Source organism: Bubalus bubalis, chromosome 16 (assembly GCF_019923935.1).
Source record: "Bubalus bubalis isolate 160015118507 breed Murrah chromosome 16, NDDB_SH_1, whole genome shotgun sequence".
Taxonomy (NCBI): domain Eukaryota; kingdom Metazoa; phylum Chordata; class Mammalia; order Artiodactyla; family Bovidae; genus Bubalus; species Bubalus bubalis.
This window is the reverse complement of record NC_059172.1, coordinates 67,562,138-67,589,347: the sequence shown is the minus strand read 5'-3', so window position 1 is coordinate 67,589,347 and position 27,210 is coordinate 67,562,138. Positions and strand designations below refer to the sequence as shown.

Below are 27,210 nucleotides of genomic sequence, written 5' to 3'. Positions count from 1 at the left end.
AATTATTTGTGTTAACCAAAGGTCTGTTCTAACTTTTTAAATTAATTTTATTGAGGTCATTGTCATTAACTTTCTGTGATTTTTTTTTTAATTTTTATTGAAATATAATTGGTTTACGATGTTGTGTTGATTTCTGCTGTACAGCAAAGTGAACCAGTTATACATGTACCCACTATTTTTTAGATTCTTTTCCCATATGGATCTTTAAAGAGTATTAAGAAGAGTTCCCTGTGCTATACAATAGGTCCTTATTAGTTATCTTTTTATATATAGTAGTATGTGTATGTCAGTCCCAGTTTCCCAGTTTATACCCACCCCCTGTTCTGGAACCATATATTATATTCTACATCTGTGACTCTGTGACTCTGTTTAAATTTCGTAAATAAGTCCATGTGTGCCATTTTTTTAGATTCTATATAAAACCTATGATATTTACCTTTCTCTGACTTAAGTCACTCAGTCTGACAATCTTTGGGTCCATCCAGGTTGCTGCAGATGTCATTATTTTGTTCTTTTTATGGCCAAGTAAAATTCTATTGTGTATATATGTACCACATCTTCTTTATCTGTTTCTCTGTTGATAGACATTTAGGTTGCTTCCATGTCCTGGCTGTTGTAAATAATTCTGCAGTGAACATTGCAGTGCATGTGTTGTTTCGAATTATAGTTTTCTCTGGATAAATATGTCCAGGAGTGGGCTTTCAGAATCATATGGTAGCTCTATTTTTAGTTTTTTAAGGAACCTCCATACTATTCTCTGTATTAACTATACCAACTTATATTCCCCCCAGTAGTGTAGGAGGCCACACTTATTGTTTGTACGTTTTTTGATGATGGCCATCCTGACTGTTTGAGGTGATACCTCATTGTAGTTTTGATTTGCATTTCTGGAAAAAGTCAATTTTCATTCCAATCCCAAAGAAAGGCAATGCCAAAGAATGCTCAAACCACCGCACAATTGCACTCATCTCACACACTAGTAAAGTAATACTCAAAATTCTCCAAGCCAGGCTTCAGCAATACGTGAACCGTGAACTTCCTGATGTTCAAGCTGGTTTTAGAAAAGGCAGAGGAACCAGAGATCAAATTGCCAACATCCGCTGGATCATGGAAAAAGCAAGAGAGTTCCAGAAAAACATACTTCTGCTTTATTGACTATGCCAAAGCCTTTGATTTTGTGGATCACAATAAACTGTGGAAAATTCTTCAAGAGATGGGAATACCAGACCACCTGACCTGCCTCTTGAGAAATCTATCTGCAGGTCAGGAAGCAACAGTTCGAACTGGACATGGAACAACAGACTGGTTCCAAATGGGAAAAGGAGTTCGTCAAGGCTGTATATTGTCACCCTGTTTATTTAATTTATATGCAGAGTACATCATGAGAAACGCTGGACTGGAAGAAGCACAAGCTGGAATCAAGACTGCCGGGAGAAATATCAATCACCTCAGATATGCAGATGAGACCACCCTTATGGCAGAAAGGGAAGAGGAACTCAGGAGCCTCTTGATGAAAGTGAAAGTGGAGAGTGAAAAAGTTGGCTTAAAGCTCAACATTCAGAAAACGAAGATCATGGCATCCGGTCCCATCACTTCATGGGAAATAGATGGGGAAACAGTGGAAACAGTGTCAGACTTTATTTTTCTGGGCTCCAAAATCACTACAGATGGTGACTGCAGCCATGAAATTAAAAGACGCTTACTCCTTGGAAGCAAAGTTATGACCAACCTAGATAGCATATTCAAAAGCAGAGACATTACTTTGCCAACAAAGGTTCGTCTAGTCAAGGCTGTGGTTTTTCCTGTGGTCATGTATGGATGTGAGAGTTGGACTGTGAAGAAGGCTGAGCGCCGAAGAATTGATGCTTTTGAACTGTGGTGTTGGAGAAGACTCTTGAGAGTCCCTTGGACTGCAAGGAGATCCAACCAGTCCATTCTGAAGGAGATCAGCCCTGGGTGTTCTTTGGAAGGACTGATGCTAAAGCTGAAGCTCCAGTACTTTGGCCACCTGATGCGAAGAATTGACTCATTGGAAAAGACTCTGATGCTGGGAAGGATTGGGGGCAAGAGGAGAAGGGGATGACAGAGGATGAGATGGCTGGATGGCATCACTGACTCGATGGATGTGAGTCTCAGTGAACTCCGGGAGTTGGTGACGGACAGGGAGGCCTGGCGTGCTGCGATTCATGGGGTCGCAAAGAGTCAGACACGACTGAGCAACTGATCTGGTCTGATCTGATGTATAGTATCATGCCATCTGCAAACAGTACTGTTTCACCTCTTCTTTTCCAATTTGAATTTCTTTTATTTCTTTTTTTTTTCTCTGATTGCCATGGCTAGGACTTCCAAAACTATGCTGAATAAAAATGGCGAGAGTAGACATCCTCATCTTGTTTCTGATCTTAGAGAAAATGTTTTCAGTTTTTCACTGTTGAGTGTGATGTTAGTTTTGGTTTTGTCATACGTGGCCTTTATTAGGTTGAGGTACGTTTCCTCTATTCCTACTTCCTGGAGAGTTTTTGTGTGTTTTTTTTTTTTGTTTTTTAATCATAAATGGGTGTCAAAAGCTTTTTCTGCATCAAATCTGTGACATGCTTTCTTTGTTATTGTTGTTCAGTCACTGAGCCAGTCTTTGCAACCCCATGAACTGCAACACGCCAGTCTTCCCTGTTCTTCACTGTCTCTTGCAGTTTGCTTAGACTCATGTCCATTGAGTTGATGATTCCATCCAACCATCTCATCCTGTCCTTCTCCTCCTGCTCTCAATCTTTCCCAGTAACAAGGTCTTTTCTAATGAGTTGGCTCTTCACATCAGATGGCCAAAGTATTGGTGCCTCAGCTTTAGCATCAGTATTTCAAATGGATATTTGGGGTTGATTTCCTTTAGGGTTGACTGTTTAAATCTCCTTGCTGTCTAAGGGTCTCTCCAGAGACTACTCCAGCATCACAATTCGAAAGTGTCAATTTTTTGGTGTTCAGACTTCCTTATGGTCCAGCTCTCGCTTTGATTATATGGACCTTTGTCAGCAACATGATGTCTCTGCTTTTTAATATGCTGTCTAGGTTTTTCATAGCTTTTCTTCCAAGGGGCAGGCGTCTTTTAATTTCATGACTGCAGTCACCATCCACAGTGATTTGGGAGCCAAAGAAAATAAAGTCTGTCACAGTTTCCATTTTTTTCCCCATCTGTTTACCATGAAGTGATGGGACTGGATGCCATGATTTTTTCCCATTCTGTTGTTTTCCTCTATTTCTCTGGATTGATCACTGAGGAAGGCTTTCTTATCTCTTCTTGCTATTCTTGAAATTCTTCATTCAGATGGGAATATCTTTACTTTTCTCCTTCGCCTTTTGCTTGTCTTCTTTTCTCAGCCATTTGTAAGACCTTCTCAGATAACCGTTTTGCCTATTTGCATTTCTTTTTCTTGGAGGTGGTTTTGATCACTGCCTCCTGTACAATGTCATGAACCTCTGTCCATAGTTCTTCAGGCACAGTGTCTATCAGATCTAATCTCTTGAATCTATTTGTCACCTCCAGTGTATAATCATAACACATGTGATTATGTCATACCTGAAAGGCCTAGTGTTTTTCCTTACCTTTTTCAATTTAAGTCTGAGTTTTGCAATAAGGAGTTCATGATCTGAGCCACAGTCAGCTCTGAAATTAGGGTTTATTAAAAATGTAAACTTTTAAACACGACTGTTAGAGCTCTTCATTCTATGTAGAAAAAGTGCTAAAATCCTGTTTTCAGCTTTTTTTTCTTAAATGTTGATCCTCATTTTCCCCTTTGTCAAATCTGTTATTAGTAACACTTTTCACGTATCAAATATTTTTTACAATAGTCACATAATAATTTTATTTGTAAGCAATATCCTATTTCACTATATGCAAATAGCTTTGACTGGAAATGAACTATTTCAGTATAATATATATGTTCTATATAGATATTCTAGGTTAGTTTGATTAAAAAAAACAACACTACCTGGTACATATGTTTTTTTGTATATTTTTTAGTAGTTTATAGAGTTCATGACTTATGTCATTAACATGGAAGCAACCTAGATGTCCATCAGCAGATGAATGGATAAGAAAGCTGTGGTACATATACACAATGGAGTATTACTCAGCCATTAAAAAGAATACATTTGCATTAGTTCTAATGAGGTGGATGAAACTGGAGCCTATTATACAGAGTGAAGTAAGCCAGAAAGAAAAACACCAATACAGTATACTAATGCATATATATGGAATTTAGAAAGATGGTAGCAATAACCCTGTATACGAGACAGCAAAAGAGACACTGATGTATAGAACAGTCTTTTGGACTCTGTGGGAGAGAGAGGAGGGTGATGATTTGGGAGAATGGCATTAAAACATGCATAATATCATATAAGAAACAAATCACCAGTCCAGGTTTGATGCAGGATACAGGAAGCTTGGGGCTGGTGCACTGGGATGACCCAGAGGGATGGTACGGGGAGGGAGGTGGGAGAGGGGTTCAGGATGGGGAACACGTGTACACCTGTGGCAGGTGCATGTTGATGTATGGCAAAACCAATACAATAAAGTTAAAAAAAAAAAAGAGAACACATTGAATATTGGAGGAGGAATAAAAATATTTTAAGAGTTTTTTTATGTGTATGTGTTAGTTGTTTCAAGGTCATTGCAAAATAAAAATTTAGTAAAATTTGTTTAAAAAAAAAAAACAGGGAATGAATATTTTAAGTAAAATGTTTTTACTCAAAACTATTGATTGGATATATTTGTATATTTTAGGTGAAAACTGACTTTTGTCAGACTGTGCTTCCATACTTGATTCATGATATTCTACTACAAGATACAGATGAATCATGGAGAAATCTCCTTTCTACACACATTCAGGGATTTTTCACTAGCTGTTTCAAACACTGTTCACAAACAAGCCGATCCACAACCCCTGCAAATTTGGATTCAGGTATTCTGTTAAATTTCTCAACTTTATACTGTTTAAGTCTCATTTCTAGAGAAAGATATTGTTTGAGTCCCATCAAGGCGCTTTGTAGGCTTAATCTCATAACCTCTAAACATCTATTCTGCCATCTGTAAAATGAAGTTAAAAGTTGTTAACAAGTTTTCGATGAAATATTGTGTGTAAAACACCTAGGATAATACTTAATGCATAGTACCCTCTCATTAAATATAGACTAATATTAATGGAGCAACTGATTGAGTATTTAGTGCATATTAAACACTGTGCTTGTTGCTGGCAGAATTACTCATAGTTCTGTGATCTGGAATTACTACAATTAACATTTGGCATATACATTAGTTTTTTTTTAAAAGAAAAATTAGACTATGTTTTCCTTAAACTTTTATAACTTACCCTCCTTCCATGCTGTTGTATAAGAAGTATTTCCCATGCTGAGAGGTTATTGCAGGAGAAGTTAAACCAAGAATTGAATACACATGGGCTTCCTTGGTGGCTCAGTGGTAAAGAATCTGCCTGCCAATGCAGGAGATGTGAATTCGATCCCTGGGTTGGGAAGATTCCCTGGAAAAGCAAATGGCAACACACTCCAGTATTTTTGCCTGGTAAATTTTATGGAGAGAGGAGCCTGGTGGGCTATATATAGTTCACGGTGTCGCAAAAGAGTCAGTCGTGACTTAGCAACTAAACAATAGCATCAATACATTGTTGAGGGCTCATTGTTGGTCAGTTTTTCAAACCTAATTTTGAGAAAAGGAAAAGATTTATAGATCTGTAATGTTAACTTACAGATTAATACGCCCTGAATATGTATTATTAATGTATTTTATGTACAAACATAAAACTAGGTACAAATTCACATACCGTACTTCAGGACCAGTACAGTTGACTAAGGCTTTTTTTCATCTTTATCAGTTGTTTATGCATGTTTGTGCTATAGCCTTTCAAACATAAAACCAGCCAGTTTTATTTTATGCCAGTATTTTTATTGTTGTAAATGAAAGTTTAAATTTCACATGTAAAATCTACTATTGGAAAATATATAGATGTCTGTCAAATGGTTTCTTTTCTGATGTCTATAAGTCTCACTGCCTTCATTTGAATGTCCTATGTACATCTCAAATTCAACTGTCCGAAGGTTAATTTATCATCTTCACCTCTGTCCCCCAGCCTCCTCCTTTCAGTAAAGAGCATGCAGTGGTTTAAGCCTGAAACCTTTCTCACATGTCTCATCTGATTACCAAATCCTGGGAGTTCTGTTTTATAAATAACATTAGTCCATCTATTTTTCTTTGTCCACAGCTGCTTTCCAGCTCTGTGGTTCAATACAGTGAAATCTTTCAGTAAATTCTCCATGTTCGTTCTTGTTTCAGCCATCTTACTGTTGTCTGGAACACTATTCTTTCTTCCTCTCCAAATGAAACATTAGTTTTTCAGATACCATTCTTTTCTGTGAAACTCTTCTTGTTTAGAGTTCTTTTTTTATATGCCTCTCTGATATTCTAAACTTTCTCTATCATAACACACATCACACTATGTTAAGAGTCTCTTAGGCTAGTCATTGAGTTCCATTTGGTCAAAAATAGTCTTTCTTATACCATTGTATACTGAGCACCTACCTAGTACATTAAAAAGTCCTATGTAAATAGTTACTAAATCAATGAATTAGTCCTCTTCAGAAATAAAATATAAATTACAGTTAAATTCTTAATCTTATTAAGCATATAGTTGCTTTTAAAAGAAAAAGAAATGTCATTAAATTCCGTTTGTTGATTCATATTAAGAGCCCATTTTGTGCTAGAACCTTATAGTGTAGAGGAAGACAATCCCAGACAAAAGGAAGAGGACACCTAAGCACACCTGTCTGGGACTGATGGGACATCTCTTTCTTTGTCAGAGTCAGAGCACTTTTTTCGATGCCATGTGGATAAAAAATCACAAAGAACTATGCTTGCTGTTGTGGACTACATGAGGAGACAAAAGAGGTAATGTGACTACTGGTTCTTGAGTTTGGGTATTTAGAAGTATAACTTGTTATTGCTGACTGAATTTTAACATGATTATTTGAGGTAATGCTGTTGTAAGGTGCTGTATTTAATATGTGTGGTGCTTATATCTCCTTGAAATAAATCCATATGAATAAATCCACATTCAGGGTGGAGCTTTGGTGAAATCAATGTCAGGAACTCTCAATACTTTTTTAAGTGAAGTATAGTTAATTTATAATATTGTGTTAGTTTCTGGTGTTCAGCAAAGTGATTCAGTTATGTATATGTATTTTTTCTTCAGATTGTTTTCCATTATAGATTATTACAAGATAAATTACAAGAGTTTGAATACTGTAGGAACTCTGAATTCTTGGAGAAGGAAATGGCAACCCACTCCAGCATTCTTGCCTGGAGAATTCCATGGACAGAGAGCCTGGCAGGCTACTGTCCTTGGGGTCACAAAGAGTTGGACACAACTGAGCGACTGAGCACTGAATTCTAGCCCCAACTATAATAGTAACAGTGTTATCTTTGCTAAATCATTCAGTCTTTGGGGGCTTTAGTTTATTTCATTTATAGTAATGGAAAAGGAATAGTGATTTTCCAGGTTACTTTTAGTTGCATTGCTCCTCTTTTAACTTTTTTCTTTACTTTTGTCTCAAAAGTAGTTAGAATTATGTAAAAAGTTCCTTTATTTATCTTTATTATGAAGCACAAGTTTCTTTACTGTGTAACATGGTCCTCAAAATCTGTGCTTCTATATAGTGATACTGTCTATAGCAGTGTTTATTTTCTTGATTCTGATAAATTGCTTTATAATTCAGTATTTTTGTTCCTATTAATTTTTTTTTTGAGATGTTTAACAATGAGTACAGGAATTGATAGAGAGGATGGTTGACAGATTTGTACTGCTCCAGAGTTGACCAGAACCTTAAAGAAATAATGTAGTAGGCCTTTAACTTGAATAGGTAGGCATTGATGTCTCATTAGTTTGTACGGTGGTAGTGGCAGTGACTGATAAAGAATGGGAGGGAATAGTGGGAGAAAAATTGGTAGTGGAATTTGGAAAAATTTTTTGACCGAAATGCGTTTACATCTTAAAATTTTACTCCCCCTGTATCCTCTTCATCCTTGCCATCTCATGCTTAGAAAAAGAAGTGTTAGGCCTTTCGGTGTTTGTGTTTCTGGTTAGAAAGTTACTGATTCACTATATTGTTTTGTATTGAATCCTCTTGTGAGAAAACCCATTCAAAACTTAAACTGGCAGCATCTCTTTTCTCAGTGTTGGGATATAGTTTCACCTCTGAATTATTCATTTTATATTTACCATTGAGTTAGAGTAGTATTTACTTTGGTTAGCCTTCAAGAAGATAAAATTTCTCAATATTAAGTTTTTATTCTGAATAAGGCCTTAAAGAAGATTCTTGAGAGAGTATGGCTGGGACATAGAATAAAGCGTAAGGACTTGAGTTCAGGTTCATGTTTCTCAGAATCAGTTCAGTTCAGTTCAGTCGCTCAGTCTTGTCCAGCTCTTTGTGACCCCATGGGACTATACCATGCCAGGCCTCCCTGTCCATCACCAACTTCCGGAGTTTACTCAAATTCATGTCCATTGAATCGGTGATGCCATCCAACCATCTCATCCTCTGTCGTCCCCTTCTCCTCTCGCCTCAATCTTTCCCAGCATCAGGGTCTTTTCAAATGAGTCAGCTCTTCGCATCAGGTGGCCAAAGTATTGGCATTTCAGCTTCAACATCAATCCTTCCAATGAACACTCAGGACTGATTTCCTTTAGGATGGACTGGTTTCTCAGAATAGCAATAGTTAAGTCTTGGCTATGTGATAGGCACTTTATTCATCAGCTTTGTAAGCATTATTTGCTCATTATAGCTGTTCTCTGAGGTATATATTGTTTCCTCGTTTTGCAAATGAAGAAACTGAGGCTTAAGAGGTTAATTTGCCAAAATTCATACAGCTTGTAGTAGGTAATCCAGCTGGATTTGATTTTAGCTAGAGTTTCCTGCTTTAATACCAATTTTCTTAACTAGTGCCTTGTCACATTTCTATAAAATTGTTTTGAGAAAGATAATGTCATCCCTTCCAGTAACGGCCTACTGTTATCACCGTGGAAGATTTTTGTTAAATAACCTCAACCTAGGCAATTAACTCAGAAGAAAATTAACTGCAATAGAAAGAAATGTAAAAGTGTCTTAGAAGAAACAATATTTTCATTAAATTGATCATTTGAAAACACTTGTGTATGTATTTTTACTGTATACTGTATAGCCTATTCTTAGCCTATGGTCCATGGATCCCTCAGTGGGGGGCCAAGTATGAACCTCAAATTTTTATGGGATGATGGCCTATAGCTTTTATCAGATTTTCTAATAGGTATGTGATCCCAAAAAAGTGCTGGAACTCTTTAGCTATGTTATCTTAGGTGTTTATTGTTATATATTGGGGATATGTGGTTTTCGGTTATTTGAATGTAATTTTCTTTTTAACTAGCGCTGGCTACCATTGTATTCTATATCAATATACTTTTGGTATGTAAGTCAAAGAAATGGACATGACTATATTTAAATTTTTTCTTTAGACCTTCTTTAGGAACAGTTTTTGATGATGCTTTCTGGCTGGAGTTGAATTATCTAGAGGTTGCCAAAGTAGCTCAGTCTTGTGCTGCTCATTTTACAGCATTGCTCTATGCAGAAATCTATGCAGATAAGAAGAACTTGGATGATCAAGAGAAAAGGTAATAGGATTTGGAAGTCTTGGTTTGTAAAATTGGTGTCGACATTGTTTCATTAAAGGTATATATTAAAGATGTGTTTTACTTCCACTCTCCCATTTAAAAGATATTTTAAATAAACACTTTCTACCTTTTAAGGAGAAATGATAATAAAAGTATGTTAAAGAAATAAGCAGTTCTGCCCTGAACTAGAGATGTTTATTACTCAATAATTATAAAAATTACACAGATAACAAACTTCTGGAGGACAGAGATCATCCTTATTTTTCTCTGTATTCCCCATAGTAACTAGCATTGGGAACTTTATATAAGTGATCACTAATTATTTTTCAAATGGTTGAATGATTCCCTAATTTTAAATTAAGTTTACCACTGTTCCCTCACTTTATTCAAGATCCATTTTACTTATTGACTAGAAGTAATGTAACCTGATTGCTTTCTGTGGCTAAATCGCTTTCATTGTTTTGGTGTCTACCTGGATTCCTGCTTCTTTATTTTGCTTTTTCTCTGAGTTAGAACTCTTGTATGAGTTTAACAGGTATAATCTTAGATAATAGAGAAAAGCAAAAAATAGCCAAGAAAGTTGAAAAGTAAAAAATACAGTTTACTGTCCTAATGGCCTTCCTCAAATCTTTGTTCATTTGAAATAGCTTAGTGTTTATTTTTTTAATTAATTAATTAATTAATTTTTAATTGGAGAATAATTGCTTTACAGTAAATATTTATTTTTATAGTTAGCCTCACTTTCCCACCATGAAATCACTCATACTGCAAAATTAAAATAGCAAAGAAGTGTTATATTGATGCATTTCTTATGCTTGCTACCTATAATTTCTATTTTGGATTATCAGTAAGCTGAAAGCAGTATGGTTTTTGGATTGTGGAAAACCAGGCACCAGAGTTCAGATCCTAGTTCAGATATGATTAATTTAGTAGACTTGGACTGGTTTGCTTAATGCTCTCATTTGTTTTAATTTCTCCTTTTCCATTAAAAACTGTTAAAAATCTACAGTGTGATCAGTATACCCTTATATATCAGTATACTTATCAACTGTAGTGTAATAGAATTGGAATGTAATTTCTAGATTTTATTAAAATACCCCCAAAAATCGACAGTGTGTAGATCATGTGTATAATGTGTAATTGACATATTTGTGAGCACTTAAGACTTTACTTTGTACAAAGACAAGTAAAATGACTAAGAAATTGATTTTTGACTACTTTAGGTCTTAAAAATTTGGCAGAAACCCTGCATACTTTGTAGTAATTTTAATCTGAGTGCACCTCAGTATCTTGGTTCCATAGAATAACATTTTTTTGCTAATCAGGGGTTAATAACAGTTCTTATCTGAGTATAAATAAAAGCTCTTTTAATTTGAGAATAAGTGATTATATAGAATGTGGCAAATTTTTGCAAAATTGCTTAACAAGCAAAGGTGCCTGGATTTTATTTTGGTTAGCTTTAGGGGAGAAGTGCTTCAATTAAATGGGACTTGCTCTTTGCTTTGACAATCTGATTTTTTTTCAAATGCCTAATGGCCAGGGAAGGGCAAACAGACATGAGGTGTATAGAAAGGGTGGTGGTAGTTTAGTCGCTAAGTCGTGTCCAACTCTTGCAACCCCATGGACTGTAGCCTGCCAGGCTCCTCTGTCCATGGGATTCTCCAGGCAAGAATACTGGAGTGGGTTGCCATAGAAAGGGTAGGGAATGCTGATTTTCTTCAGTGACTCAGGTGAACTGATACTTTGGTAAATCTAAAGTGATCAGGAAAAGTATAAAAGCAAAATACAAATCAACAGTTTACAAACACTATCAGGTCAAAAAAGTGAATTGCTGTCTTAGGTTTCCTATTCAAGTTACTTAATAGCAAAATGTAGACAATTCTAAGTCTGTTACTTATTACCTGTGATTCTACTGGTCCACTTCCTTTTCAACACTATCAGATTTCTTAAGTTTTGCCAAATTATCAAGTGTTAAGTGGTATCTCAGGTGTGGTCTTAATTTGCATGCCTGTGTTTATTAATGAGGTTAAAGTAAGTAAGTGTTAAGTCGCTCATTTGTGTCAGACTCTTTTGAACCCCATGGACTATAGCCTGCCAGGCTCCTCAGTCTGTGGAATTCTCCAGGCAAGAACACTGGTGTGGATAGTCATTCCCTTCTCTGGGAGATCTTCCCGACCCAGGGATCAAAACCCAGGTCTCCCACAGTGCAGGCAGATTCTACCCTCTGAGCCACTAGGGAAGCCCCAATGAGGTTAAACTTCAGGTAAAATCACTGATGGACCATTTAGGAATTGAACTCAAGGGCTTCTGCTCTATGTTTAAGCTCTGTAAAAAATAAGCATATTTTGGCATATAGCTTTTCCATAAGTGAGACTGTGGTTAAAATGTAATTCTCATTCAAAGACCTAATACTCACAAATTCCTTTTCTATTCTAGGCTTGGTATTGTTTTCAAGTATAAATGGTTCATTATATTTTATTTGTAACCTTTGTTAGTTTTTTCTTTCAAAGTTTATGGTATACATATTAGCAAGCCTCAAAATAGTATATTCCCATTAAAAGAGATGCTCTTATGACAAACAGAAGTCTTACATTTGAAGAAGGAAGCCAAAGTACAACTATTTCCAGTTTGAGTGAAAAAAGTAAGGAAGAAACTGGGATAAGTTTACAGGTATATATTATAGACTTTATTATAAATGTTAATATTTGTTTTACACTTTGGACTATTGTTTTGTTATAAAGACTATATAGATTTGTCATTTGATTTTCAAACGGAAGTTACCTTTTGGACTGTCAAATATGTTAAATTCATGGTTTGAAGTTTAGGCCTTGGATTAGGCAAATGAGTTCTATCCTTATTCAACCACTTAGTTGTTTAATCTTCCAGAAATTACTTAATCTTTTCAACTTTAATTTCCTTTATCAGAAAGATGAAAGTACAACCACCTATCTCGTAGGGTGAATTATACCATATATTTTTCTGCTATAGTACTCTTTATTTTCTTCATAGCACTTAACATTTATATTTTTATTTGTTTACTTGTTTAATGTATATCACATCTCAGGGCAGATTGCTTCTTCTGTAAATTTTTAAATTTAAAAATTTAAATTTGACTCTTAATTTGACCTATTCTTCCTTTAAAATGAGTTTGATCTTCTTCAGTCTGCTTACACCTCTGATGTTCTCTCCTCTGCTTTCAGTGCGTCTCCTACTTCTTAGACAAAATAGGGGACATAGATAGGAAGTGCCACCATATGACACTGTCAAACATAGAAATCTTCCTGCATCTGCTCCCACTGTAATCTTTCCTTTTGTTAAAGCAGAGGAACAGTTTCTCCTGCTGCCCTTTTTTCTGTGCTTTGTTTTTCAACTGTCAAGAACTTTATTTTTTTATTGTGCCATGCTTCTCAATATATTCAAACATTTCAGACTCTTCATATTAAAAACATTCTCCTTCAAATGCACACAAATCATTTCCCTTTTCCTTATGTTCTCTTTAAGGTGACACCCTTTTTTCTCCCTTCCCATCACAGCCAAACCTTGTGAAAGAATTTCCACTGGATAGCACCCTGCTAATGTCACTCATAAACTTGATGTTGCTAAGTCTAGCCCTCACCTTTCATTCAACCTCTTCCTTCATGTTTCATCAACACTTAAGACCATCAACTATGCCTTACTTGAAATACGTTCTGTCTGCCTTTTTGATATTGTTTTCCTGATTTTTTTCCTTCCCTATTTTGCTAGTTTATAGTTTTACCCTCTTTTCTGAGTTTTTGGAGTATCCCTGTGCTCCAGGTGCTGTGCTAGCTTCAGGACTAAATGTTCCAACACTTGAGGGCTTGATTTCACCCTTATGAATAGAAACAATTTGATTAGAATGATAAACATGCCAATATCAGTTTGTGTTTAGAACTTCATTTTCCCATGTACAGGTTTAGCTGTTGACAGGATTGTTTGCTTTTGTTTTCATGGGTTTTTTTGTGTTAGAAGCATCATAGGTTGAGATTTATATCTTATCTAATTCATTAAATTGTGAGCAATTCTCTTCAAGTAGTCCATAGTCATTCTGTTGTCTCAGATCAGTTTGTTGTGTTGGTAATCCATATCTTTAGTATATATTTCAATATCATTATATTTTACCTTTATAACATGTTATATAATTTAAATTTCCTAAATTCATAAACTGATATTTTTTCCCTTCAATTTTTAAAAAAAAATTTTCTGTTTTTAGGATTTGCTTTTAGAAATCTACAGAAGTATAGGAGAGCCAGATAGTCTTTATGGCTGTGGTGGAGGGAAAATGTTACAACCCCTTACTAGGTAAATTGCTTTTTCATAGATAATGCTATAGTAATTCTGTTACGAGAGAAGTTACATGCATATAGAACTCAAGGCATTTAAAAACTCTTTTCTTATAGACTACGAACATATGAACATGAAGCAATGTGGGGGAAAGCCCTAGTAACATATGACCTTGAGACCACAATCTCCTCATCAACTCGTCAGGCAGGAATAATTCAGGTACTTTTTTTTCTGCTTTAGTAAAGCACTACTTGTATAGCACTCAGATTATTTCAGTATATCAGTGGACTATTTACACAAACAGATAAACTCTAGGACTAAGACGGAAGGTTATTTTTCTTTCACTGGGATTAAAACTCAGAAGGATACACAGGTAAATTGGACAGATGACTGACCGGAAAGATAGTATAGATTTGTTGGTCATAATCTTCTTAGCTAACAATAGAAGGCATTTCTTGAACTGTATACAATGTGCCTGGTCGTGAATTAAGTCCTTTGTATGGAAAATCTCATGTAAACTATTTCTCATAGTTTGAACTAGAGTTTGTCCAAGAAGTTATCATTTCTGGGTATCATTACTAATAATATCATTATTAATAAGTATCATTAGTAAGTATGGTAAGTATCATTACTAATATTCCTGGCTAATATTCCTTAACCATTCTTTTATCAAATATCAGAGCCCTTTGAGCTCTGTCTTTGTGTTTTAGGGGGAACACACAAACAATATTTTGGGAATTTAAGTGATATTGCAAACTACTAAAATTTTGAAAGTTACTTTTTATGTTTGATTGCTGTTTTTTGTTTCTCTAGTATTGTTATTTTTTTACTTTTCTTTATTTTTTAAACTCCTGCTCAGGCCTTGCAGAATTTGGGACTCTGCCATATTCTTTCCATCTATTTAAGAGGATTAGATCATGAAAATAAAGAGTGGTGTGCTGAACTACAGGAACTTCATTACCAAGTAGCATGGAGGAATATGCAGTGGGACCACTGCATTTCTGTCAAGTAAGAACAATTTAGACATTTAATATTGCCATTTCTCTAGTTACAAACAATGAGCTGTTTTTATAGTGGGAGTTGTGTTTTTATGTTTTGTAGATACTGTTAAGCTAAATGCTTGAATAACATAGCAATAAGCAGTGTACATAGGCTTGAATTGCATTCTGTTTCCACCTCTACCCTCATGATATTTTTGAAAAGAGAAATATAAAAGTTATTTTCTCATGAGAATCTTCTCACGTATTGTTTACAAATCCAAAGAGAAAGTCAGGTATTTCCCTTCCCACTACCTGCTGCAAACATTTTATTTATTCAGCTGGCACTTTTATTGGCTGGATGGTACACAAAAGACTGTTTATTTGTGAAATAATTTATATAAAAAACTGCTAAATCAATAGCATAGGAAGATAATGACTTTAGCCTACATGTAATGTCCCCATGTGTTCTGAATGAAAAGCCAAGCACCTAATCTAATAAAAGATTGTGTATTCATGTAAAAGTCTTTTGATGATATAAACCAAAGAATAATTAAATCACATTAATTGTATGTTTAATCACTTTCATAGAAAAAAAATTCATTAATTAGAATGACTTTCAGATTTCAAACTGTTAGATTGCTGTAAAATCAGAGGTATGCAGTCATATTTTAGAAACAGTGTACTCTGTGAGTTGATTCCTACTTGCCTCTGAATCTCCATATGCTATTTTTCTCCTTGCATACTATATTTCTGCCACATAGTGCTCCTTGTTTGTTTTTTTTTTCCCATTAAGCCAAACTGTTTGTACCTAAAAGCCTTAAATATATATCTTCTTTTTTCTCCTCTTACCATGAAGGTGGCTACTTGTCAGATTGTAATTTAATAATGTGACATATTCAGAAAGATTTTTCTGACCTTCCGTTCTAAAGTAACCACTCCGTCATTTGTTTTGTTACCCTGTTTTACTTTTCTACATGTCCTTTGTCGTGGTATTTTTCTTATTTATTGTCCATCTCCAAACCGGAACATAAACTCCATGAAAATGGGGGCCTAATCTGACTTGTCTACTAATGAACTCACTGCATCTAGAACCTGGTGACTAGTACCTGGCACATAGTAGGTGTTCATCTAATAAACAAATGGGAATATAACATGTTTAGAGCCTGAAAAAAAAAATCTCAGAAATTTACTTTTTTTTCTGCTTGAAGAATTAAAAGATCCACAGAATTCTTCATGATTCTTACCAAATTTTCTAGAAATGCATTTTTTAAATGGAGATAATTCTAATTGTAGTTTAAAATGTTGCCTCTTGGTGAAGCTGTTTATACACACACACCAGGATTCTCTGTTTTTAAATATATTTTTTTTCTCTAATTGTTTAATTATTTCACAGCAAAGGAGTGGAAAGAACCAGTTACCACGAGTTGTTGTACAATGCTCTGCAGTCTCTAAGAGACAGAGAATTCTCCACTTTTTATGAAAGTCTCAAACATGCCAGGTATTGTAAAAAGGAAAAGTTATTGTATTTTAACATTGCTTCTTTTCTGAAAACCTGAAGAATAATTTCAGTACAAAGATTTGCAGTGGTGAAAGGAGAGGACCTGATAGCTTTGGTCAGGTTGTTTTTTGTCATTCCCTTTACTTCCTTAAAAAAAATTCCTTGTGTAATTCATAATTCATACCAATCGTTGTTGAAACTCAGAATTTCCAAAGTGGGAGGAAATACTCAACAGTTGACAATTTCATAGCTTTTCCGCATCTGAGAAGTGAGTGCTCAGATGAATTTTATCTTTTGCAAACATGTTTGCATAAGAATTACAAGTGTTCTTGTCTTAACAATTGTTTTCTGTATCTTCATATTTTGAATGCTTTATATGAAAGAATTCTTTAACATACACTTGTCAAAATATATATACATATATATATACACACATATGTGTACACACAAATGTTTATGTATACCTTTAAATTTTTTGTTTTAAATGTAAGAGCATTCTCATATGTTAGGTACTTACATAAGTTTTTTTGTTTTTTTCCTTATATAATACATTTTTCTTTGCTTATGTGGTTCAAATATATGCTATCTTTAAAAATAAAATTTCCTTTTGGAACCATGATCAATTTATGCTGAACCCTGAAAAGTCTTAATGTTTCCCATCCCTTGGTTCTCTTCCTGGACAAATGTACTGAGAATTTTAATCTTATCTCTAGTGGTTGTGTGTCATTTACCTCTCTTAGCATTTAATGTTCTTTTTGTAAAATGGTGATTAAAGGTTAGTACTTACAGGCTTGGTCTGAGGCACAAATGAGATCATACGCAAAAAAGAGCTTAACTATAACAGGCTAAACAAATGTAACTAGTTGTGACCTAAGAAATCCTGTATTTTTTTTACAGAAGTAATACTACCATTTAAGTGCTTATCATGTGGTGGCTACTTTGTTAGACTTTTTCTGTATGTATTCTCTAACATTTAAAATAATTCTGGAAGTGAAAAAACTTTGTTTTAGAGGAATCCAGTAATGTGCCCAAAGTTATACAGTCATTACTGGCAAAACTGGGATTTAGATCTCAGTCGTGCAATTCCAAGGCTTACTTTGTTTTCACTACCTTATGCTGGTGCTTCTGAATATTGCTATCATTAAATCAACACAAAGGTCTATAATGAGAACTCAACTTTTATCTTCTGTAAAAAAATTTTATCTTAGTTTTCAAGTATCTTGTCTTTTTTGCTACTAGAGTTAAAGAAGTGGAAGAGTTGTGTAAGGGCAGTCTTGAGTCTGTGTATTCCCTCTACCCTACACTTAGCAGATTGCAGGCCATTGGAGAGCTTGAAAACATTGGAGAACTTTTCTCAAGGTATGTGATTCAAGTGACTGTGTATCCCAAAGCACAACCTGTTACCAAAGTAACTTTAAAAAATAAAAACTATATAGAGGCCAGCCATAGGTTCCTTTCCTTTTATCACAGTATAAGTAAGTTGACCAAAGAACTGTGATCTTGTTAAAATAAACATTTTCAAAAATACTCATTGTAAAAATTCAAGTTTTTAAATTTAACTTTGTGTTTTTCTCTTTACAGCTTTTCCCCTGTTCCACCCTAGATGAAATTATTTCTCATGTTTTTTATCATAGCATATTGTATATACTCCACTGTTTTAGTACTGCATTGCATTACTGTTACTTTATGTATACTCTGCCATGCTATACTATGCTATGCTATGCTAAGTCACTTCAGTCTTGTCCGACTCTGGGCGACCCCATAGACGGCAGCCCACCAGGCTCCCCCGCCCTGGGATTCTCCAGGCAAGAACACTAGAGTGGGTTGCCATTTCCTTCTCCAATGCATGAAAGTGAAAAGTGAAAGTGAAGTCACTCAGTTGTGTCCGACTCTTAGCAACCCCATGGATTGCAGCCTAACAGGCTCCTCCGTCCATGGGATTTACCAAGCAAGAGTACTGGAGTGGGTTGCCATTGCCTTCTCCGATGCTATACTAGAAGATTCCTAAAAGTGGGACTTATTTCTTCTTGTATCCCTAGTGCTATTTTGTGGTGACTAATTCTTAGTAAACAGTCAATGTTAATGAATATGGAGTGTTTAAGGGAGACTGCCCCTTATAATGGTGGGAAGGAAGTCATTTCACTTTGCAGTATTTCTGGATCTTTCTCTGCTAGGGAATTTTAAGGAAGAAAAATTTGACGAATTGGTAACAAATACCTGTGTTCTAGGATAGCAGTTCACAAAATGTAGTGTAGAGATCCTGCAGGCCCTAAAATCCATTCAGGGGTTCATGAAATTAAAACTATTGTTAAAATTATAGAAAAATCTTATTTATTTATTTTTTTTTGCTTTCATTCTTTCATGAGGTATAATGACATTTTGGTGAGGTATCAGAGAATACCTACAATTATTTGAAAAGACTGTTACCATAGTCCTGCCTTTTCTGTATCTGTATGAGGCTAGATTTTCTTCACATTCTCTAACCAAACATCATAGCACAGCAAACTAAATGCAGAATCTGAGATGAGAATTCAAGTGCCTCCATTAAGCCAGACATCAAAGAGATTCATAGAAATGTGAATCTCACTAAATTTTGTGTGATATATAGTTGATTTATTATTCTTATTTTAAAATAAATTTTAATACATGTTACATTTTTCTCAGTTTTAGTTTCTAATAAGGTAAATATTAATAGTGAAAATGTTTAGTCACTCATTCATGTCTGACTCTTTGTGACCCCTTGGACTGTAGCCTGCCAGGCTCCTCTATCCATGAAATTCTCCAGGCAAGAGTACTGGAGTGGGTATCCATTCCCTTCCCCAGGGGATCTTTCTAACACAGGGATCGAACCCAGGTCTCCTGCATTGCAGGCAGATTCTTTACCATCTGAGCCACTAGGGAAGCCCAAATGTTAATAAGTATCAGGGAGGCCTGGCGTGCTGCAATTCATGGGGTCGCAAAGAGTAGGACATGACTGAGCCACCGAACTGAACTGTAAATGAAAGCTCTTTAGGAGTCTTCCTTAATTTATAAGAGTGTAAAGCAAGGGTCCCCAAACCGGGCTATGGCATGTTAGGAACCAGGCCGCGCAGCAGGAGGTAAACTGGCAGGCAAGCAAGTGAAGCTTCATCTGTATTTATAATCTTTCCCCAAGGCTCGCATGCAGCCGCCTTAGATTCTCATAGGAGCATGAACCCTACTAAACTGCACATGCAAGATATTTAGGTTGTGAGCTCTTATGAGAATCAACCCCAAACCATCCACCCCACCAACTCCCCAGTTTGTGGAAAAATTGTCTTCCACAAAAACCCATCCCTGGTACCAAAAAGGTTGGGGACTATTGGTATAAAGGATTTCCTGAGATTAGAAAATTTGAGACCCACTGCTCTTAAGATCATTTTGGGAGGAATTAAAGTTTTGGTTCCTGTGAATTTGTGTTACTGTTTCCTTCTTTAATCAAGCAACTAAAAGAACTTTCATTTCCTACATCACCATAAGGTCATCTTCTGAGTTTCCCTGCTTCAAATGGCAACCCACTCCAGTACTCTTGCCTAGAAAATTCCATGGATGGAAGAGCCTGGTGGGCTACAGTCCATGGGGTTGCAAAGAGTTGGACACGACTGAGCGACTTCAGTTTCACTTTTCTCCCCATATAGTACTCCTGAGGGATTGCACAGTATTGCTTAATTTGAACATCTGGGAAGCACTCTGCTCATATGAACTAATTGTACAAGATGTATTTTCTCTTCCTTTAATAAATAATATTGGTATATGAAACCTTTGCCAGATGCCAGCATTTCCTTCATTGGATTGTGCTTTCTTTAACGGCTTTGCAGAATCATGCCCTGTGCCTGATGGGTACGGTAGATAATGAATGAGTTTATTTCATTTCCTTGCTGACTGTCCTCTTTGAAGGATCATTGAAGTTGTACTAGAGGTGTAGATGTTCTGAGTGAGAGGCCTGATAAATGTGTTCTCATTTCAGAAGAATGTTAATTTAGAAGTGCTGCTTTTTGTGAGGTTGAAGAGTATTTTTAAGAATATCTTGAAAGTAATATCTATAAAAATATTGACTCGCTCTCCTATATACCTGAAACTACTATAATATTGTAAGTCAACTGTGCTTCAATTTTAAAAAAGAAAGAAAATTTTAAAATGTTCATCATCTGTTCTCTGCTGACTGACCCTCAGAGGTCTGACCATATTGTAGGTTTCTAAACTTTGATTCTTATTTTCGTTTATTTTAGGAGTTCCAGTCATGGTGCTGCAAAAATTCCTTTAGTGTTTATTAAATCTTAAATTTTAGAACCTGCGTAATAGCACCTTTTTTTTCATTTATGTTGCTAATGTGTTTATTTCAGAAGTTCCAGTCATGTTGCTGCAAAAATTCCTTTAGTGTTTATTAAATCTTAACTTTTAGAACCTGCATGATAGAACCTTTTTTTTCATTTCTGTTGCTAATATGAACCCTGTGATTTGGCTTTCAGATCAGTAACAGATAAGCAGCCCTCTGAAGTGTACATAAAGTGGTGGAAACATTCCCAGCTTCTCAAAGACAGTGATTTTAGTTTTCAGGAGCCTATAATGGCCCTACGCACAGTTATTTTGGAGATCTTGATGGAAAAGGAAATGGAAAACTCCCAAAGAGAGTGTTTTAAGGACATTCTCACCAAGCATCTTATAGAACTCTCTGTATTAGCTCGAACTTTCAAGAACACTCAGGTAATCAGATTTAAAACTCTGTCATCTCACTCATTGACCTTGCCTTTTTATTACCTAGAAAATAGAAAGCATAAGTAAAAAGAAATGTCATTGAGAGACAGATTGCTATTATAACATTGTATAGCATAGTTGTTTAAGATTTTCCCTTTTGTATTTAGGCCTGAATTTGAGTCTTGCACAAGTCTTTCTCTAATCCTCAATTTCCTGGTTAAATAATGAGAAGCTACCTAACTTACTATATGTATAACATTTCAGTGACTGTATATACTGTGTATAAAGACACACATAATTATATATGTCTTTATGTAAAGAGAAAAACAGGCAGATATGGGGGCTGGGAAAGGCAGTGAGAGATGCACTTAAGACAGTCTTAAAAATTAAGTCCTTAGTGAATGGTGGTGACTGCTTTTATTAGTAGAAGTAGTAGTAGTAATAGTAAAAATATTTATTTCCATTTGTTATTTTCATTTCAGCTCCCTGAAAGGGCAATATTTCAAATTAAACAGTATAATTCAGCTAGTAGTGGAGTCTCTGAGTGGCAACTGGAGGAAGCACAAGTATTCTGGGCAAAAAAGGAACAGAGTCTTGCCCTGAGTATTCTCAAGCAAATGATCAAGAAGCTGGATGCCAGTTGTACAGAGGTTCACAATTTTTCTATTGGTTGAATTAGTATTTACTGTAATAAGAAAGATTACTGTGCTTTATAATATTTTAAATAAATTTTAATATAATTACTATTTTTATTAAAGATTTGAAATTACTGATCCATGAACAAGAAATTGTAAAAAGGAGTCTTGAAAATTAGTATTTGTAAAAGTTTAGACAGCATTCATTTTTCCTATTTACAACATTTCCATCAGTCCATCTCATCATAGATTAATTTATCCCAATGATAAGCCTTACTTTTTTAAAACTTTCTACAGTATTCAAGGAGGGTATGTGGGAAACAAAGATGAAATAGCTACTATAGATTTGAAATGACAAAAAAATGCAAGAGGAAATGCATAAGAGAATAAAACTTTTTAAAAGGCAAGTTGAAATAATTGGGTTGTCAATCCAAAGACCTTGAAAACATCACTTCTGATATTTTATCTACCATTACCTATAATGTACATATATATTTTATATTAGTTATCATAAACTTGATTGCTTCTTCAACTCTGTCTCCAGCATATGATGGACAAATTTAGCAGCATTTGTAGGAATCATAAAGTATTTTAAAGGTTTGGACTCAATGATGTCCCTCTGACATACACCTACTAGGTGAATATCAACATTTTGTACTTTTGGATAATGGAAACTTGTATAACATCCTCCGTTATTAGAGAATTTATCATTATACCAAGTCCTGGGAGCTCACATGGTATGATTGTTTAAATATTGCTTAACAGTATGGACCCTGAAAACTAAGATCATGGCATCCAGTCCCATCACTTCATAGCAAATAGATGGGGAAACAGGAGAAACAGTGTCTGGCTTTGTTTTTTGGGGCTCCAAAATCACTGCAGATGGTGATGGCAGCTATGAAATTAAAAGACCCTCGCTCCTTGGAAGAAAAGCTCTGACAAACTTAGATAGCATATTAAAAAGCAGAGACATTACTTTGCCAACAAAGGTCCATCTAGTCAAAGCTGTGGATTTTCCAGTAGTCATGTATGGATGTGAGAGTTGGACTGTAAAGAAAGCTGAGGGCCAAAAGTTGATGCTTTTGAACTGTGGTGTTGGAGAAGACTCTTGAGAGTCCCTTGGACTGCAAGGAGATCCAGCCGGTCCATCCTAAAGGAGATCAGTCTGAGTGTTCATTGGAAGGACTGATGTTGAAGCTGAAACTTCAATACTTTGGCCACCTGATATGAAGAACTGACTCACTGGAAAAGACCCTGATGCTGAGAAAGATTGAAGGCAGGAGGAGAAGGGAATGACAGGATGAGATGGTTGTTGGAGGGCATCACCAACTCAATGGACAGGATGTTGAGTAAACTGTAGGAGTTGGTGATGGACAGGGAGGCCTGGTGTGCTGCAGTCCATGCGGTCGCAAAGAGTCGGACACGACTGAGTGACTGAACTGAACTGATGGACCCTGAAGTTACCTACCCTCTTTGTACTTCAGTTGTAGTTTTCTAATTAAGGATAATAATTGTTCTTATAGGATTCTTGTGAGGATTAAATGAATTATTATATATTATATATAATAATAATGTCAAGCATATAAAAGTACTCAATAAATGTGAGTTGTTTCAATAATAGTAATAGTAATAGTAGTAGAGAATGATTATTCTATAAAAGTAAATATTTGGAATTATTAAAATAATCGTAAGTTGAACGCCAAAGAGGAAAGACATTTTTAACCTGTTTTTTTCCTACATGGAAGATATTTTTGTACAGTCATGATAATGAATTACATTTTAAGACTTTGCTTTCCTTTACAGAATGATCCCAACTTAAAACTTATATACACAGAATGTCTAAGGGTTTGTGGCACCTGGTTAGCAGAAACTTGCTTAGAAAATCCTGCAGTCATCATGCAGACCTATCTAGAAAAGGTAAGGTTTTTGAGGAGCCCTAATAGAGTTGCTTAGCATGAATACATTTGATCTTTTCAGTGAAGTGAAGTGAAAGTTGCTCAGTGGTGTCCAAGTCTTTACGACTCCATGGATTGTAGCCTGCCAGGCTCCTCTGTCCATGGGATTCTCCAGGCAAGAATACTGGAGTGGGTTGCCATGCCCTCCTCCAGGGGATCTTCCCAACCCAGTGCTTCTACCACCTTTGAGCTTCCTGTTTCTCCCTCTTATTCATATAGTTTAATTTTAAAAATAGCTACTTCACTAATAAATGAACATGAAAAGCCTAATATGTTTTTTTAGTTTTACCATTCTTTACACATATTAGCTATTTCAGTTGTTTCTGCTCTGTCAAAATTGTTTTGAAAGCTCAAAGAAATACTGTATTTTGTATAATTTAGCTTATATACATATATATATATATGTTAAACATTACTGTGGATATTTCTTTGATCTGAGTAATTCTTTAGATGCATTTAGTATCTGTAAATATAAATGGATTTTTTTTTCTTGAAGGCTGTGGAAGTTGCTGGAAATTATGATGGAGAAAGCAATGATGGGCTCAGAAATGGAAAAATGAAGGCATTTCTCTCATTAGCACGGTTCTCAGATACTCAGTACCAAAGAATTGAAAACTACATGAAATCATCAGAATTTGAAAACAAGCAAGCTCTCCTGAAAAGAGCCAAAGAGGAAGTTGGCCTACTTAGGGAACATAAAATCCAGACCAACAGGTAACTGAGGGTCTACAAGTAACAAGATATACAGTATTTATACAGGTACACAGAACCAGATAGGAATTCATGCTGTGGCTCTATACTAATTGTGGAATATACTGATGTTAACTTTGTTTTGCTTTTTTAGTTTGTTTGTTGATATCCTAGTTGAAAAAGAGATATGTGTTAAAATTAGAGAGAAGTTACTTAGTTTGATGTAATTAAATCCTTTATTCAAAGCTGCTTTTCGTATATATAGTTTACAGTAAGTAGAAAATAAAGTTAATGAAACACCTTGGCTAGAGTCCACTTTGGTTGCCTAAAATAGCTTTTGAATTGCAGAAACTTAAAGACAAAAGTAAGTTTATTCTCTTTATAATTCTTAGAATTTTGCTTTTTCTCCTAAGATGGACACCTGATTTTTCATTTATATTGTATGTCTTATTTGATTTTGTAGTTCTATAAAATTTAATGGCTTTTGTGTTTTATTTTAATTATCCAATGTAAGATACACAGTAAAGGTTCAGCGAGAGCTGGAGTTGGATGAATGTGCACTCCATGCATTGAAAGAGGATCGTAAACGTTTCTTATGTAAAGCAGTTGAAAATTACATCAATTGTTTATTAAGTGGTGAAGGGCATGATATGTGGATATTTCGTCTTTGTTCTCTCTGGCTTGAAAATTCTGGAGTTTCTGAAGTCAATGGCATGATGAAGGCAAGTTTTCTTTTTCAACCCGGTATTCTAGCCTGTGCTTTAAAAGTTAAGCCATTAGCCCCTCAAATGTCATGCATTTTGTATACTTTGTATCCTTGGCAGTTGGTTTAGGGTTCTACACACAGATACTTAGTTAACTCTAATGATGTAGGTTTATGTGGATATGAGAGAATTAAGTCAGTCTTTTCCCGTAGCATTCCAATTACCATCGGAAAGTACCCAGAATGCTAGATAGGTAGATTTGGAAAGCAGTTAAAGATGATGTGATCACAGGTGGTGTTTTTTTTTCCACCTGCTTTATTATTTTCTGTTGATTTTTTTTTTTTTACAATAAATTATTTTTGTAAATGGAAAAAAAAAACATTTTAAGAAAACATTAAGGCAGTAGAATTTTATAAATTTTTATTTAAAAATCTTGGGTTTTATTAATGACACCTAAATAGTATGCCCTGTCCTCCCCTGTCATTTATTAATGATACTTAAATGATACCTAAAGTTATGTTGTCAATCAGTTTGAAGTTTAAAAGTAAAATAGTTCTAGTTGAAGCGAATGTTAATATTCATAACAGATACAACAAATTTCTGCTACTAGTGTACATTAAATCCTGTTACTTTTAGTATGTACGGAAAAATAGTTATTCCATTTTATTCACACTGACTTCTCAGGAGTCAAGATTACAATAGTCCTTAGATCAACATTTGTCCTCCTTGGATTCACTGGAATATAATTAGTACCAAGTATTCCACTTCTAAATGCAATCTGTTATGTAAAGTTTAAAAATAAAAAAACAAACAAACAAACAAACAAAAATAAATAAATAAATGCAATCTGATACATGTTCAAACATGATTTACCAGTGAGTCAATCTAGACTTTGAGATAAATAATAAGGAAAAAATATGTCTGCTTGATGATTGCACTAATAGAGGAGCATTTTGTATTTATTTAGATGTGAGGGCTAGTTGAAATGCATTGCTTTTTAATTTTGTATTTTTTTAATGGCAGAGAGATGGAATGAAGATTCCATCATACAAATTTTTGCCACTTATGTACCAATTGGCTGCTAGAATGGGGACAAAGATGATGGGAGGCCTAGGATTTCATGAAGTCCTCAATAATGTAAGTAAACGTGAAAATCAAACCACAATTGCTTTTCTTTTATATTATTGTATATTACTGTTCCACTCCAGAAAGTGGCAACACAAAAAAGTTTCAGTCAGTCATTCAATTCAGTCACTCAATCGTCTCCAACTTTTTGCGACCCCATGAATCGCAACACACCCGGCCTCCCTGTCCATCACCAACCCCCGGAGTTTACTCAAACTCATGTCCATCGAGTCAGTGATACCATCCAGCCATCTCATCCTCTGTCGTCCCCTTCTCCTCCTGCCCCCAATCCCTCCCAGCATCAGGGTCTTTTCCAATGACAAAACTCTTCACATGAGGTGGCCAAAGTATTGGAGTTTCAGCTTCAGCATCAGTCCTTCCAATGAACACCCAGGACTGATCTCCTTTAGGATGGACTAGTTGGACCTCTTTGCAGTCCAAGGGACTCTCAAGAGTCTTCTCCAACACCACAGTTCAAAAGCATCAATTCTTTGGTGCTCAGCTTTCTTCACAGTCCAACTCTCACATCCATACATGACCACTGGATAAACCATAGCCTTGACTAGATGGACCTTTGTTGGCAAAGTAATGTCTCTGCTTTTGAATATGCTATCTAGGTTGGTCATAACTTTCCTTCCAAGGAGTAAGTATCTTTTAATTTCATGGCTGCAGTCACCATCTGTAGTGATTTTGGAGCCCAGAAAAATAAAGTCTAACACTTTCCACTGTTTCCCCATCTATTTCCCATGAAGTGATGGGACCAGATGCCATGATCTTCGTTTTCTGAAGGTTGAGCTTTAAGCCAACTTTTTCATTCTCCTCTTTCACTTTCATTAAGAGGCTTTTTAGTTCCTCTTCACTTTCTGCCAAAAGGGTGGTGTCATCTGCATATCTGAGGTTA

General features: G+C 35.4%; 1 protein-coding gene across 7 annotated transcripts in view; it reads left to right on the top strand.

Annotated features, from left to right (window-relative positions):
* ATM (ATM serine/threonine kinase) overlaps positions 1 to 27,210 on the top strand; it is a 152,049-nt gene that overhangs the window by 86,877 nt on the left and 37,962 nt on the right. For 5 of the 7 annotated variants that reach the window (XM_006053341.4, XM_006053340.4, XM_006053339.4 and 2 more), the window contains 15 exons: positions 4,778 to 4,955; positions 6,865 to 6,952; positions 9,552 to 9,707; positions 12,269 to 12,377; positions 13,939 to 14,027; positions 14,126 to 14,228; positions 14,869 to 15,017; positions 16,383 to 16,487; positions 17,727 to 17,846; positions 20,975 to 21,209; positions 21,683 to 21,850; positions 23,639 to 23,752; positions 24,287 to 24,504; positions 24,995 to 25,202; positions 26,208 to 26,321. In XM_006053341.4, the coding sequence (XP_006053403.1) occupies positions 4,778 to 4,955; positions 6,865 to 6,952; positions 9,552 to 9,707; positions 12,269 to 12,377; positions 13,939 to 14,027; positions 14,126 to 14,228; positions 14,869 to 15,017; positions 16,383 to 16,487; positions 17,727 to 17,846; positions 20,975 to 21,209; positions 21,683 to 21,850; positions 23,639 to 23,752; positions 24,287 to 24,504; positions 24,995 to 25,202; positions 26,208 to 26,321 (2,154 nt within the window). Of the gene's footprint in view, positions 1 to 4,777; positions 4,956 to 6,864; positions 6,953 to 9,551; positions 9,708 to 12,217; positions 12,378 to 13,938; positions 14,028 to 14,125; positions 14,229 to 14,868; positions 15,018 to 16,382; positions 16,488 to 17,726; positions 17,847 to 20,974; positions 21,210 to 21,682; positions 21,851 to 23,638; positions 23,753 to 24,286; positions 24,505 to 24,994; positions 25,203 to 26,207; positions 26,322 to 27,210 lie in introns of those variants that run through there. The other 2 variants (XM_006053344.4, XM_025266943.3) reach the window with 2 other exon arrangements.